General features: G+C 47.0%; 1 protein-coding gene across 5 annotated transcripts in view; it reads left to right on the plus strand.

Annotated features, from left to right (window-relative positions):
- The window catches only part of SLC4A3 (solute carrier family 4 member 3), a 45,431-nt gene extending 32,774 nt beyond the window's left edge, over positions 1-12,657 (plus strand). For 3 of the 5 annotated variants that reach the window (XM_083446322.1, XM_083446321.1, XM_083446324.1), the window contains 11 exons: positions 1,781-1,997; positions 2,296-2,520; positions 3,965-4,113; positions 5,377-5,571; positions 5,747-5,953; positions 6,676-6,765; positions 7,976-8,142; positions 8,615-8,868; positions 9,265-9,434; positions 9,728-9,901; positions 10,281-12,657. In XM_083446322.1, coding sequence (XP_083302448.1) covers positions 1,781-1,997; positions 2,296-2,520; positions 3,965-4,113; positions 5,377-5,571; positions 5,747-5,953; positions 6,676-6,765; positions 7,976-8,142; positions 8,615-8,868; positions 9,265-9,434; positions 9,728-9,901; positions 10,281-10,358 — 1,926 coding nt within the window. In that variant the 3' untranslated portion in view covers positions 10,359-12,657. The remainder of the gene's footprint in view (positions 1-1,780; positions 1,998-2,295; positions 2,521-3,964; positions 4,114-5,376; positions 5,572-5,746; positions 5,954-6,675; positions 6,766-7,975; positions 8,143-8,614; positions 8,869-9,264; positions 9,435-9,727; positions 9,902-10,280) is intronic. The other 2 variants (XR_014512635.1, XM_083446323.1) reach the window with 2 other exon arrangements.
- The last annotated feature ends 1,619 nt before the right edge of the window (positions 12,658-14,276 follow it).

Consider the following 14,276-nt stretch of genomic DNA (forward strand, 5'->3'; position numbering starts at 1 on the left):
CAAAGGTGCTGAAAGATGCATTAGAAAGGGAACAGCATGAAGACGCAGCACAATGCCAAGGGAGCGCAAGTCAGGAAGGGTTTGTAGACTTGTTCCATGCCTAGAAAGCACAGGTCTGAGCGGTTTTCTGCTTGTTATGCTCCTTTCCCAGGGAAAACCCACTCTTTAGTGCTAAACTGGAGCAAATGTCAATCAGGAAAACACCCGAATTGCTATTTGCTCTGACTGAGTAGTTTTCTGGAGGACAGGGAGGGCGGGGAAGCAGCAGGGCAATAGGAAGCATGGATAAGCATGGTGGGGGCAGGTTGGGAGGCAGGGAATGTTTGCTCCCCTCTGGCATCACCTTTGTCAGCCAATTGATCCAGTATTTCTGCACCACAGACTGCTCTGTGTATGAACCCTCTTCTCTTTGCCTCCAGCCATTTTCCTCCTTTGGTTGAATACTCTGCTAATGATTTATGCATGCCCACATGCCCCCTGACTTGCCAGCATGGGGGATGTGGGGAACTGTAAATATGCATGGGCTATGCAGTCTGCACAGAGGAAGGAATGCTCCCTTGGAAGGACTTCTGATGCACATTAAAGCATAGAAGCCAGGGAAGAGGAATATGTTGGGTGGACATGCCCTTTCAGATGCCCCAAATAGCTCAACTGGTGCATTCCTTCACCATGCTGTCCAAACATACTCCTCTAAGTATCAAACATTTTCTGAAGGCTCTTCACCACTTGCTAGAAGTTGCTTTTATTTGCTTTGAAATACTCTGTCCTGAATTGGCTTCTGAAGAAGGTATGCTAGCAAACTGACCATAGCAACTTCCTTAAAAACACACACGTTATTGCAATTTTTAATCTTACAGTGCATCCCACTGTTCATAGGATGGAATAGGTGCAGGTCAAACACATTCAACAATATTTCACACTTGGATAAATTGTTAGTTAGAGAACAGAAGGGAAATTGTATACTTTTGTGCATAGACAACCAAGAAAAAAATACATGGATATCCACTGAATAAAAATTTCATTAGATTTAGTGAGCTCATGCTCACAGTAACAATGTGAGATGCGGTATGGGATGCGGGTGGCTCTGTGGGTTAAACCACAGAGCCTAGGGCTTGCCGATCAGAAGGTTGGCGGTTCGAATCCCCGTGATGGGGTGAGCTCCCATTGCTCAGTCCCTGCTCCTGCCAACCTAGCAGCTTAAAAGCATGAAGTACAAGTAGATAAATAGGTACAGCTCCGGCGGGAAGGTAAACGGCATTTCCGTGCGCTGCTCTGGTTTGCCAGAAGCGGCTTAGTCATGCTGGCCACATGACCCGGAAGCTGTATGCCGGCTCCCTCAGCCAGTAAAATGAGATGAGCGTCGCAACCTCAGAGTCATCCACGACTGGACCCAATGGTCAGGGGTCCCTTTACCATATATATAGATATACACACACATATATATATACACACACACATATATATATATATAGCGCCCCAACAATCTTCCCCAAAAGGCAAAATAGTGATGGTGATATGCCAGGACAGGAATCAAATGAACAGGGATAGGTGGAGAATAAGCTGTTGCCATGACACTGAATTAATACAGCTGTCAATCTGAACTGAGAAGAGAGTTACAGGGTCTTTTGATGACACTGAGATAATATTGGCTTTGAAAGTAGATTGATGAGCTCGTCTTGGGTCTGAGACAGCATCACCAGGCAATGTTATACTGGAGGACAGAGGATAAGTGATGGGCTGCTCTCTGCCTGACTGACCGTCTTCCCTTGTTGGCTGACAGCATTTCCATGAAGCTGCTTACATGGCAGATGACCGCCAGGACCTGCTCAATGCCATCAATGAGTTCCTTGACTGTAGCATTGTCATCCCTCCATCAGAAGTGGAGGGGAAGGATTTGCTCAAGTCAATTGCCACCTTCCAGAAAGAGCTGCTGAGGAAAAGGAAAGAGCGGGACCAGAAGAAGTCCATCAAAGAAGGGAATGTTCAGGAAGCCAAAGGTCTCTTCTCTCCTTGCCTTTTGTACCTTGCCATTCTGCTTCATGGCCTGGGTAGGGTGGGTGAGGAAGGATTAGCACGGTCCATGTCTTGCCTCTACATCAGCTCAAAAGAGACACAGCACAATTTTGTTGATGCAGAGGGAGAGGGAACTTTCTGAAAGTTGGAGTAGGCAGGGATGAGGAACCTGCGTCCGCCCTGTCTAGGGATGCTGGAGGCTGGCACTGGGTGTGAAGGTATCTTGCGTCTACTTCCCTCTCCCTTTCCCTCACCCCCACCATGCTGTTCATGTCTTTCCAGAGATCTGTGAGGTAAAAGCTGAGGAGGAGGAAGAAGGCGAGGAGGAGGATGACCCTCTGAAGCGCACTGGCATTGTCTTTGGTGGTTTGGTGCGGGACATAAAGCGCAGGTACCCCAAGTATCTGAGTGACCTCAAAGATGCCCTGCACAGCCAGTGCCTCGCAGCTGTGCTATTCATCTACTTCGCTGCTCTCTCCCCCGCCATCACCTTTGGGGGACTGCTAGGTAATGAGTCCACCCTCCCTCTTCCTTCCTCACCTCCCCTGCCCCACCCTAGTTCCTTGCTCAAGCTGGTTCCTGTTCAGCTAGGCTGCCCAAGAGATTGAGCACATTAGTTTAATTTTTGCCTGTGCTTATACTGGCTAAGTGGCTGGGATTGGTTCATCTGTGCCTGTGCCCTTGCTGGGCAAGTGAGTGGGCTCAGTTGGCTCTTGCTACGTTCAGATGGGTTTGGCTCTGTCCCATTGCACTCTTGCCTGGCTCTGGGGCTTTCCAGTCTATGCATGTTCCTTTCCTGTTCTCTATGGTAACAATAAAAGCATTTTACTACTCTTAATAGTCACTCCCCAATATTGCTAATTTGCTCGCAACCCAGAATCCTAAATTGGATGGGCAGAGGCCAGTGTAGGACAGGAGAGGGTCTCAACAAATCTCTGCAGAGAAACATCAGTAAGGATCAAAATGGCCTCCTGTAACCTACCAAAATGCTGGGGGCCAAGGCTTGCATGTGGACATTGTGCTCATATCCCTGAAAGCAAAAAACAGTGCACAGGCACTAGCCCTTAACCATCTGGGGTTAGGAGAAAGCATTTGTTTAATGGTGAGAAGAATTGTCCCTTTGTTATTGAACAGATTGGGGGTATTTTAAGCCCAATTACCCACAATCCACTCTTCTATACGTGTTCATGGGTACCAATGTATTTATTACTTCTTAAGCACTTGATGCAACAATATTGCTAAAGCAAAGTAGGTCTGATTTTGATCAGTTCCTGGATGGGGGACTCTGCTTGTGAATCCTATGTATGCTGCTTTAAGTTCCATTATGGAAGAAAGGTGGGATATAAATGTAAAGGAATAAATAATTTTTTAAAGATGTCATATAATATAAAAATAATAATAACTGTAACAGAGTCATATATCCACTGACTTAAATTCTGCACTTTTCTCTCATATTAGAGGTAGATCCAGACATCAGTTTACCCTGCTCCAACAGGGTGGGTACCATTCTCCCTAGGACACTTACTCTTCAGAAAACTCTATTCCTTTCCCCCCATGTTTATGGGGAGGGACCAGTGCAAACACTTCCAAGAAGGTAACTGAAATAAGCAGAGGATTCAAAATCTCTGCAGCTAGAATATATCTCCCATCACTTGCTGGACTCTCTAACAAGGGTGTATTTCTGTACAGGAATGCATTCTGTGATGGAAATTATCTGTTAGAATTTAATATGAGGGAATTTGCTCATGTTGAGGTTCCTTGGCCTAACTGTTCCACAAAATTATCCAACAGTGGCGTATCTGTGCATGGAGGGACTTGTTGGCAGTGGCAATTGAGAGAAAAGGCTATGAGTTTTCTCCTGTGGTGAGCCCCACCCACCAGGGGGAGCTGGGCACATGTTTCTGTCTGCCACTCTGCAGTTTGTCCCAGAGACATTGCTCTTTCTCTACAGGTGAGAAGACAGAAGGTCTCATGGGCGTTTCGGAGTTGATCATCTCCACCTCAGTGCTGGGCATGCTCTTTTCTCTGCTGGGTGCCCAGCCTCTCCTTGTCATTGGCTTCTCAGGGCCTCTGCTGGTCTTTGAAGAAGCTTTTTACAAGGTATCTGTAAACTGGTGTCTTCCTTGGTTCTACATTGCCACTTTCACATGCAGATGTCCCACATACTGCAAGCTGCTGTGCACTGCTTATGAAGTGCCCATATAGGACACTATGAGGCTTAAATCTGGCCTAATTCACACATTACTTGAGTGGTGAGGGTGTCACCAAAATTCCAAATGACATGGGGGCAGAACTGTGTGAGAAACTGTTTTTGTTAACTTATTTTCTCCTATATGGATGGGGTTTTAACTACCTCATGGAATCACCTGAAAATGAGAGGTTTGTGTTCCCATCTACATGGGAGTCACTGTACACAAATGGATTTATTTCCTGCTTACATGCTGATCCCACACTGCTTAGGTAATAACATAATTTAGCGACTTCAAGGCTGGAATTGACTCCATGCTGAGAGGTGACTCCTATCAAATAATCCCCATCATCTTCTGCGCCCTCTCAAATCATCACAATAATCTTCTGCAGCCTGCGAATAGGGCTCTTTGGTTTATTAAACAATGTGCCTACATTATCCTTGTTGAGGAAATGCTATGCCCATATCAGACAGCGCCACTGCACAGGGTAGGAGCATGTGCTCTCAGTTTAATGATACAGGATGCATGCATTGCTTTAACCAAGGAGGCCCAACTGCCTCAATCTGTCATGGTGGGCTGAAAGAGTAGTTATTGGCCAACACTGCTGCTATTTCTGTTGCTTTGGGCATTTCTGATCTTTGCTTGCATGGGAATTTGCCCACAGAGTGTCCCTGAGTTACCTCAAGAGGGTTTGGCAACTATGGTGGGGCAAGACTCGAGCACAAATTTCAAAAGTGTTTGGTGATGGGTATGCAGTACAATGTTTATGGTGGAAAACACTCAAATGTGCCTCAAAATAGCCTGGTAACATTTTGGTAGCGCAAGACACTGGATGCTGATGACCATGTAACTGAACAGAGGATGAATCCTGATGATTTCCTTTTCTTGCTGGGTTGTTTGGCACCTCCCCTCCATCAAACCAAGAGGGGTTTATAATGCTTCAACTGCAGGCTTGCATACTTCCCAGAGGGGTTGCGCTAAAACTCTATTTATGTTGCCCTCCTGGGGCTGCAAACACAGTGACCTTGTCAAATACATAACAGTCTGCAAAGTTTAGCAGGCCACATGTTGTGCAGGCTTGCTCTTCAAAATGAGCCAAGGTGCAAAGAAGGGAAGGGAAACATGCTCAAGCCAGTTCCCTTATTTCTGTCACCTCTGTTTCTTTTTTTGGCAGTTCTGCCAGAGCCAGGGCATCGAGTATCTGACAGGCCGGGTATGGATTGGCCTCTGGCTTATTGTCTTCATTTTCATCATTGTGGCCGCTGAGGGCAGCTTCCTGGTGCGATACATCTCCCCCTTTACCCAGGAGATCTTTGCCTTCCTTATCTCCCTCATCTTTATTTATGAAACATTCTACAAACTTTACAAGGTGAGCTTTGGATCTGGATCTGCCTGGCTGGCCTGCTGGTATCAACTCTGTGCCAGCATTATGAGACAAACTGTGGGTTATTGATGACTTCTCGCCCTTGAGTAGGAAGATTAACAACTCTTCCGTCTCTCATGGCTGTCTGTAAGTGTCCTCTTTTCTGACACTATATTCCCAGGTATTTACAGAGCACCCACTACTGAGGTTCTACCCGCCAAATCTTCCAAGAGATCTAAATGGCAGCACATTGCCTCCTGATTCCATGGCTCTTGACGCTCAGATGCAGCCAAACACTGCCCTGCTGTCCCTCATCCTTATGTTGGGAACCTTCTTCATTGCCTTCTTCATGCGGAAGTTTAAGAACAGCCGTTTCCTAGGAGGAAAGGTGAGGCTAAGGCCTAAATAGCAAGAAGTGTGGTGGCATTTCCCCATACAGACATCTAGCCTTTCCATTCTACATGTTCCCTGAAGCAGGGTTTTTTCCCCCTGTACTAAGAGCAATAATTAGGTGGAGATATTGTTCTGATCCCCTTCCATGCATAGCTTTTTATGAAGAGAGCCTGGCTCTAGTCAATACCACGGAGGCCAAAGGTACATTACTTCCCCCAGGATGCTGAAGTTCAACCACAGAAATGCAGAGGCTCAGCCGGGCACTCCACAGGGTACCTTTCCTCAACAAAGCACTCTTCAGATGTTTTGGACTCCAACTCTTACCAGCCTTGGGCTCCATGGCTAATAGTAAATGATGTTGGTAGTTCTAGCCCAAAACATATGAAGGGCACCAAGTTGGGGAAGGCAGCTCTGGGGCATGCCCAAATGTTATCAAGATACCACTTTGAATCTGGCTGGCATCCCCATATGATTGACATATAAAGTGGCCAGGGACTGGCAGTGTAGTGGTGGAGAGAAGGGTCAGACATCTTAGCATCACCTTTAGGAACTTTATTCTACTATACCAAACCTCATCACAAAGCATTTTCAGGCAGAGTCATATGGTGAGAAATTCTTCAGTGGATGAAAGACCAGATAGGGTCTTTTGGGCTCAGTGCCCAGCAACATCTCCAGCATGCCCTGTGCTTACTTTCATCTCCTGTTCTTGGTCTGTAGGCCCGACGAATCATTGGAGATTTTGGAATCCCTATCTCTATCCTTGTCATGGTTCTGGTGGACTATACCATCACTGATACATATACCCAGGTAGGTACTGCCTGTTCCAAGTCTTCACCACCCAGTGGGTATGAGGGACATGTATTTTTTAAGGAGTTTGGACTTTAATCTGAGACTTCCATTGTCTATGTGGGTGCCAGCATCTGTGTCTTCTCAATCAGTGAAAGCAAGACTTCTAAACAGGAAACAAATCCAGTTCAGGCCATTCCGTGAGTTACATGGTTGAATGTGTCCCTGTTACCTCTAGCTGGATTGTCTGTGGAATGTATAGTCACTTAAGGACAGAATGCATGTCTGGCTGGGCTTCCGAATAGTGTCAGATGCTATATTGGCCTAGGGTGTTCAGGTTGGCTGTGGTGGCTGTGCTGAGAGAGGCATACATGCCTTTAGTGTGCATACAAGCTGTAGTTTGGAATTGCTATCTACAAGTGGTAGTTTTATCATGTTAGGCTGGGATTCCTTCTAATCTGCAGAAACTTCAATATGGGGCTGTGTTTAGGACCATCAGTCTTTGTTGAGGACCACCAAGAAAAGATGCAAAAACTGCCATGTCATGTGAAAACTTCTGTGATCCCTGATCAGTGTTCTAAACTAGAAATGGAGCAAGGGAAGTGGGATACAGTGGTATCTCGGGTTACAGATCCTTCAGGTTACAGACACTTCAGGTTACAGACTCTGCTAACCCAGAAATAGTACCTCGGGTTAAGAACTTTGCTTCAGGATGAGAACAGAAATCATGCGGTGGCGGCACGGCGGCAGCGGGAGGCCCCTTTAGCCTCAGGTTAAGAACAGATTCAGGTTAAGAACGGACCTCCAGAACGAATTAAGTTCTTAACCCGAGGTACCACTGTATTACAAAGCAATGCGGATGTTCTGCATCCCAGCCACATTTCCCCTGTGTGACTGCACAACCCATCATTATATACATATAGAGAAGCACAGCCCACTGCAGACAGTGCACAGGTGTACTACAGCAGCTATGGGAATTGAGCAAGCTCAGTGAATGCATCCGAGACCCATTAAGACATACACCCATACGCCAGTACGTACAGGCATGTCCAATTAACATGACTTTGACATAGATGCCAAAATAGAACAGCACATTCCAAGCTTTCTGTGGCATTCCTAATGGAACTGGGACCTACTGGTGAAGAGTGGTTAATAAAGTTCTTGTTGATTATGATATCTATTCCATGCAGAAAACAAGACTGATGTCTTTTCCTCCATGTTGTCACCACAGAAGCTGAATGTTCCCTCAGTACTGTCAGTCACAACCCCCAACAAGCGTGGCTGGTTCATCCATCCCTTAGGAAGCAACCAGGTGTTTCCCATGTGGATGATGTTTGCTTCTGCCATCCCTGCACTTCTGGTCTTCATCCTTATCTTTATGGAAACCCAGATCACCACGTAAGTGCCAGGCCTCCACACTGGGGGCCAGCTCATTCTGTACCTATCACCCTGTAGAAATGTTAAGTAAAATTAAATAATTGCAGCAGCTATAATTGGAATTGGTGTTGGGTGGGAAGTCAGAATCAAGGGGAGAGACAGAGTGATCCCTTCTGAGGGGATGTGACAGCAAGCTCCTAACTTCATTTGTCCTCGCTGTCTACATTGAACAATAAGGGACTACTGTTTCCATAGCTCCCAGGAGGTCTTTTCTATTGTGTGATACATGTTATTTATCTTGTATGGTCCCTTTGCTGACCACATGCATTGATTCTTCCAAGTCTCCCAATCAGAAAGAGCTGCTGCAAAAAGTAATAACAATAAATTCAAAATACCATGTGCCACTGCTCCCCTTGCTACAGCTAAAATCTGTTACGTTGGTCTCTGAAACTCATGTTTGTTCTGCTCCCCTCCCTTCCTATCTCCTTTGCAGCCTGATTGTCAGCAAGAAGGAGCGGAAGTTGATAAAGGGATCGGGCTTCCACCTTGATTTGCTGCTCATTGGTACAATGGGAGGGCTCTGTGCCCTTTTTGGGCTGCCTTGGCTCACGGCTGCCACGGTCCGCTCAGTCACCCACGTCAACGCCCTCACAGTCATGAGCAAGGCCATTGCACCTGGTGAGAAGCCAAAGATTGAGGAAGTGAAGGAGCAGCGTGTGACAGGAGTGCTCATCGCTGGCCTTGTTGGTGAGGTCCACACAGAGGAGCTTGTTCTCTGAGGTGGTTGTGTGTATCTTAGCTCATTTGAGCAACCTGAATTTGTTCTGCAGGCATTCATTCCCCTGTGGTGTAGTGACACTCTCTACTTGTGGCATACTGTGGTGGTGGTGGTGGGGGGTGGAGCTTGTGGGAACATGGCTCCATGAAACTAGTGGACACATACAGTAAAAGAGTGAGCCTGCAAATCTCCTTGTTCTTTCTAACCATAGTTCTGTGTCTCTATATTAAAGCATCAGGCCTATTCAGTATATATCCAGGGATGTACATGTGTGTCAATGTCAGGCATTGTCCCATGTTCTGATCGTGAAGTATGGGTGCACCTGTGTGTAGAAAGAGAATGCAACACTGTATCCTGCTCTTCAGGCCTGTCCATCGTGATGGGGAATGTACTACGCCAGATCCCATTGGCTGTGCTGTTTGGGATTTTCCTATATATGGGTGTGACGTCACTGACTGGCATTCAGCTCTATGAGCGGCTCCTCCTTATCTTCATGCCATCCAAGCACCACCCTGATCATGTCTATGTTGTCAAGGTAGGTGCACTGGGGGAGTGGGGAGTGATGAAAGGGGTGGCAAGTTCAGTGGGTGGCAAGATGAGATGGGCCTGAAAATAAAGATGGGGAAGGACAGGGGAAAGGCATGCAGTGGCTGGCTTGACTGCCATGGGGAGGAAACCACTCACTGAGTGGTACCAGCACAGCTTTATGAGAGCTAACCCTTCCATAGAAGGGAATGGAGTATTACACTGAAGTTCTGGTACTTTGTCAAGTGCTAAAAAATAGAGCTGCCCCAAGAAGGGTGCAACATCTGGCTGGCTTACCTTTAGGTGAAGACCTGGAGAATGAACCTGTTCACATGTATCCAGCTAGCCTGCATTGTGCTGCTGTGGGTGGTGAAATCCACTGTGGCATCGCTGGCTTTCCCATTTGTCCTGATCATGACAGTCCCCCTGCGACGATTCCTGCTGCCACGATTCTTCCATGAGAGAGAACTCAAAGCGGTAAGCAAACGCCATTGCCTGATGTCTTAAACTGTTATGGGAGTCCCAGTCCTTATTCAACCATTGGTCTAAAGTGTATGCATCAGATTTCGTTTAATGGTCAATATCATAACTAAAAAACTTTTCATGGCATCGTGATATAATGTTTGAAGCTGGAGAGCAAGAGACTCTGTTGTCACCTTCTTAACTGTCCTGCAGTACTGTATTGGAGAACGAGTTTGGGGGGCACAAATTGTGAATTTTCCCAGAGACCACCCAAACCTGCCTGTAGACTCATTGTGCTCCGAGGTCTCTGCTCTGAAAAAGAGATGGCCTTGGACCACCTTGTATTTGAATGGCTGCTTAACTCTTTTCTTCTGTCCTTTCCTCCCACTTGCAGCTGGATTCTGAGGATGCAGAACCAAACTTTGATGAAGATGGGCAGGATGAGTACAATGAGCTTCACATGCCTGTGTGAGAAGTTGGCATGTGTCTACTGGCCCTGGTACTCCCTTGGCTTCATGGGATAAGCCTTCTTTCCTTGTGCTTTCCTTGAACAACCACCAACCTGAAGTGGCTTTGAAATGATTGTGGGCCTGGACCAACTGGCAGCTGTGTCATAGCCCTTCAAGGAAGCTCCAGGCCACAAAGGAAGCTTGGGCCAAGCAGTGCAAGAGATGCTGCCTTCTGGACAGACAGAGAGTATGGGGCCAGCACCACCACCACCCATTTCCCCCAAGCAGAGCTTGCTGGTGTTGGTGCTGTGCCATGCGTAGGCCAGAGTAGGTACCTTAGCCAGCTCTCATTAGCCTCCTCCCCTCAGAAGAGAAGTAGACTGCACTGTTTTGCTAAGGGGAGAAAAGCCAGCAGGCCAGCAAAGGAAAAGAGCAGCTAGGTCCTGCCAGAAATGCCAAGCCTGATAGCATTCAGGCAGAGCCAACAGATTCCTGGGGTGGGAGATTTCACATGCACCAACTGGTCTCTCCATGCTGAACCATTGCCATTCAGTCCCATGACTGTGCCCATGAACATTCAACAGCCTGTGGTCCACCTGCCATTCTGCATGATGTCCTTAGCTAAGATTTCCTGCCCACAGAAGACTCTGAACCTCTTCCATTTGAGGAATGGCAGTGATGATTGCTGAAGCCAGTAAACTGCTGGGTGAGCTAGCAAGGGCCTTATGCACCCTGATTTGCTCTCAAGTATAATGCAGGTACTTGTGCAATATCCATGTGCACATGTGTCTCCTTGTGCACGGTGCTGTGCCTGTTCTCACCATCTCTCAGGACAGCCGTAAAGGTTGCCCAAAGTGTAGACAGTGATTTGTGAAGTAGATCTCCACCTCTCAGACAGGAAAAGGAAGTGCAGGTAAAACTTGCCAACATAACCTGGAGACCAGGAAACAGCTAACCTAATGATTGAATGAAGACTATGATCATCTCTCGGTCAGGAAATCATCATACAGATTTGACACCACTCTTGTGGCTCACTGCCCTCTTCAGGCCCAGTGGAAAACAGGAACTCCCAACATCAGTGTAATAGGCAAGCAGCAAAAAGCCACACCAGGTACAAACACTGGCACCTTGGCCTTTGGTATTTGCCTCATCACATAACAGAACCTCTTACCTATTATACTAGACTTTGTGCTTCAGACTACAACTCCTCCTTCAGTATTTCCAGCTTCATCTTGTTTCTTGCTGTAGCCTCTTCCTCACAGCTCCTGCTCTATTCTCCATCCTCCGCACAGCTACTGCATTTCTCACCTTGTTCTTGCCTTGTAGTGGCCCCAGCTTGAGCAAGATTCACTACCAGATCCAAGTCTCCAGGAGGCCACCCCCTAGCCTGGCCTTGGCAACTGGAATGGGGATGGCTCTGAGGAGGGCTGAAGTACTCTGCCACTGTGGCATTGAGCCGTTGCACTGTATGAGCCCTCTGTAGCACTTGGGGCTTCTCGTCATTCATCCCTTGACATTTCCAAGTTGGTGGCCTCCCATTCCTAGCTCCTCCTCAGTCCTTCACAACCACTCCCCCAACACCATCATCAGCTGCCTTCTTGTACTCTTAAACCCTGCTATTTTCATATTTCCCTTCAACTGCCATATAAAGAAAATTCAGATTTTTGTGATAGGACTAAATTTCACAGAAATATACATTTGTTTCAGTCACTGAATCTGATTTTTAGAAACAGAATACTGTGCTCCCTTGTACTTCATTGGTGAATGTCATGTATCTAGTCCTGGGCACTGCACAGGTGGTGTGTTCCATGCGGTTGAGCACATGCACAAACACCATCAGTGCAAGGTTTCGAAGAGCTGCTCTCCCACTGGGCCATCACATGGGGACTCTACACTGTGATGTCCTGTAGCTAAATCCGTTCTGTTAGATTACGTATATGGAATAATGGGGTGTGCAAATGTGCCAGCTGTGACTCCTGCCGTAGTCAGGCATAAAACTATGTGGCTTAAGAGTTTGGCTCACGGAACTACTCCGGGCCATTGCTTGTTCCCTGTCTATAAAATGGAGGCTGTCCCTCCCCACCTACCTCAGGGGCTGCCTGCTGATGGCTGGGTAGTTATGAGGCCAAATGTTTTCCTCTACTCATTCCCAGCTGGCTGCCAGCCTGCCCCACCCATAGACAGTGACCTCCATTGTGCCCTGCATAGCCAGGATTAGGAAACTTGAACTGTTGGGGGCAAAGTCCCTGGTACTCTGCCTGTGCATTACGACTCCTCTGAATGTAATAGAAATGGATATGCACCAATAAACCCTTCACTGGAGCATTGCGCCTGGGTTCTTGTTCTGCGCACCAGAAACAGACAACTCAGGAAGGAATAGCCACTCAAGGAGGATCATAGGAACAAACTGGAGTATGGTAGGCCCTTCCTAGCATGACATGGATACATGTATTCTTAACGTAAGGCAACATGAGAGATTCCAGCAATAAGGCCGTGTGGAGGCATAGCTTGCTAACTAGGTCTGTTTCTAGAAAATGCACATGCCTGAGCACACATCCCTGTTGCTGGAATCTCTCATGTTTCTGAAGCCTCAGTCCAGCATATTAACAAACTGATGTCTGGCTGACAGGGTCTCACTATCAAGGCAAAAAGGTCTCACCATTGAGGCAAAAACTAACATCAAATTGTCCCTCCACTTAAACTGCACATTTAAAGCTGGATTTTCCCCCTTTACATTGCATAGAGATGCATGTAACAAAGCAAAACAGGCTGCTTGTAAGGAAAGAGAGGGGAAGCACACATCTGGAACCCTGCAAGTGTGTTTGTGGAGTAACGTGAAGGCAGGAGGTCCAGCAGAAAAGAAGTGGGCAAGGGAAGGGTCAAGAGCCCCTCCTCTCCACTCCAAATCATCCTTTCTCAAAGCTGCTTTTCCCTAACAGAAGTAGCCACCCTAGCTTTGTTAAATATGGTTGTAAAGTGCAGTTCCACTCTAAACAAGTACCGTATTTTTTGCTCTATAAGACTCACTTTTTCCCTCCTAAAAAGTAAGGGGAAATATGTGTGCGTCTTATGGAGAGAATGCAGGCTGCGCAGCTATCCCAGAAGCCAGAACAGCAAGAGGGATTGCTGCTTTCACTGCGCAGCGATCCCTCTTGCTGTTCTGGCTTCTGAGATTTAGAATATTTTTTTTCTTGTTTTCCTCCTCCAAAAACTAGGTGCGTCTTGTGGTCTGGTGCGTCTTATAGAGCAAAAAATACGGTAGTTTTTCGCAGCCTTCATGAATGCCTGCAGGAATAACATTCTGCAGGCAATTTCCCTCCAAACACCTGGGCTGTGCTAGGAATGGCCCTTCTCTGATCCCTTCTCAGAAGGAATGAATTCTGGTGAAAATCAGGGCTTTCTCAGATGCCCTTGGTGGCAGAGACTGGTCAAACAGCTCTCAGGCTATCATCAAGGGCAAATTTAATAACATACAGTTTGACCTCGGCTCCCGAACGCCTTGGGAGTCGAACGTTCCGGCTCCCAAACAATCGAAAACTGGAAGTGAGTGTCCCAGTTTTCGAGCATTCTTTGGGAAGCTGAACGTCTGACGGGGCTTCCGATTGGCTGCAGGAGCTTCCTGCAGACAATCAGAAGCCATGCTTTGGAAGTCAAACGTTTCAGAAGTCAAATGGACTTCTGGAACGGATTCTGTTGGACTGTATTTGTTTTGAAGTTATAACACCACTTTGCATGTATGTAGTGCTTTTCAAGTGATCAAAGCCTTTCCCATACATTACATTGTTATGCCTTTTAACAGCCTTGTAAGATGTCAATAGGGTGGCGCTGTGGTCTAAACCACAGAGCCTAGGGCTTGCTGATTCCCTGCGAGGGGATGAGCTCCCGTTGTTCGGTCCCTGTTCCTGCCCACCTAGCAGTTTGAAAGCACATCAAATGCAAGT

The sequence above is a fragment of the Podarcis tiliguerta genome (assembly GCF_965153285.1).
Source record: "Podarcis tiliguerta genome assembly, chromosome: 1".
Lineage (NCBI taxonomy): Eukaryota > Metazoa > Chordata > Lepidosauria > Squamata > Lacertidae > Podarcis > Podarcis tiliguerta.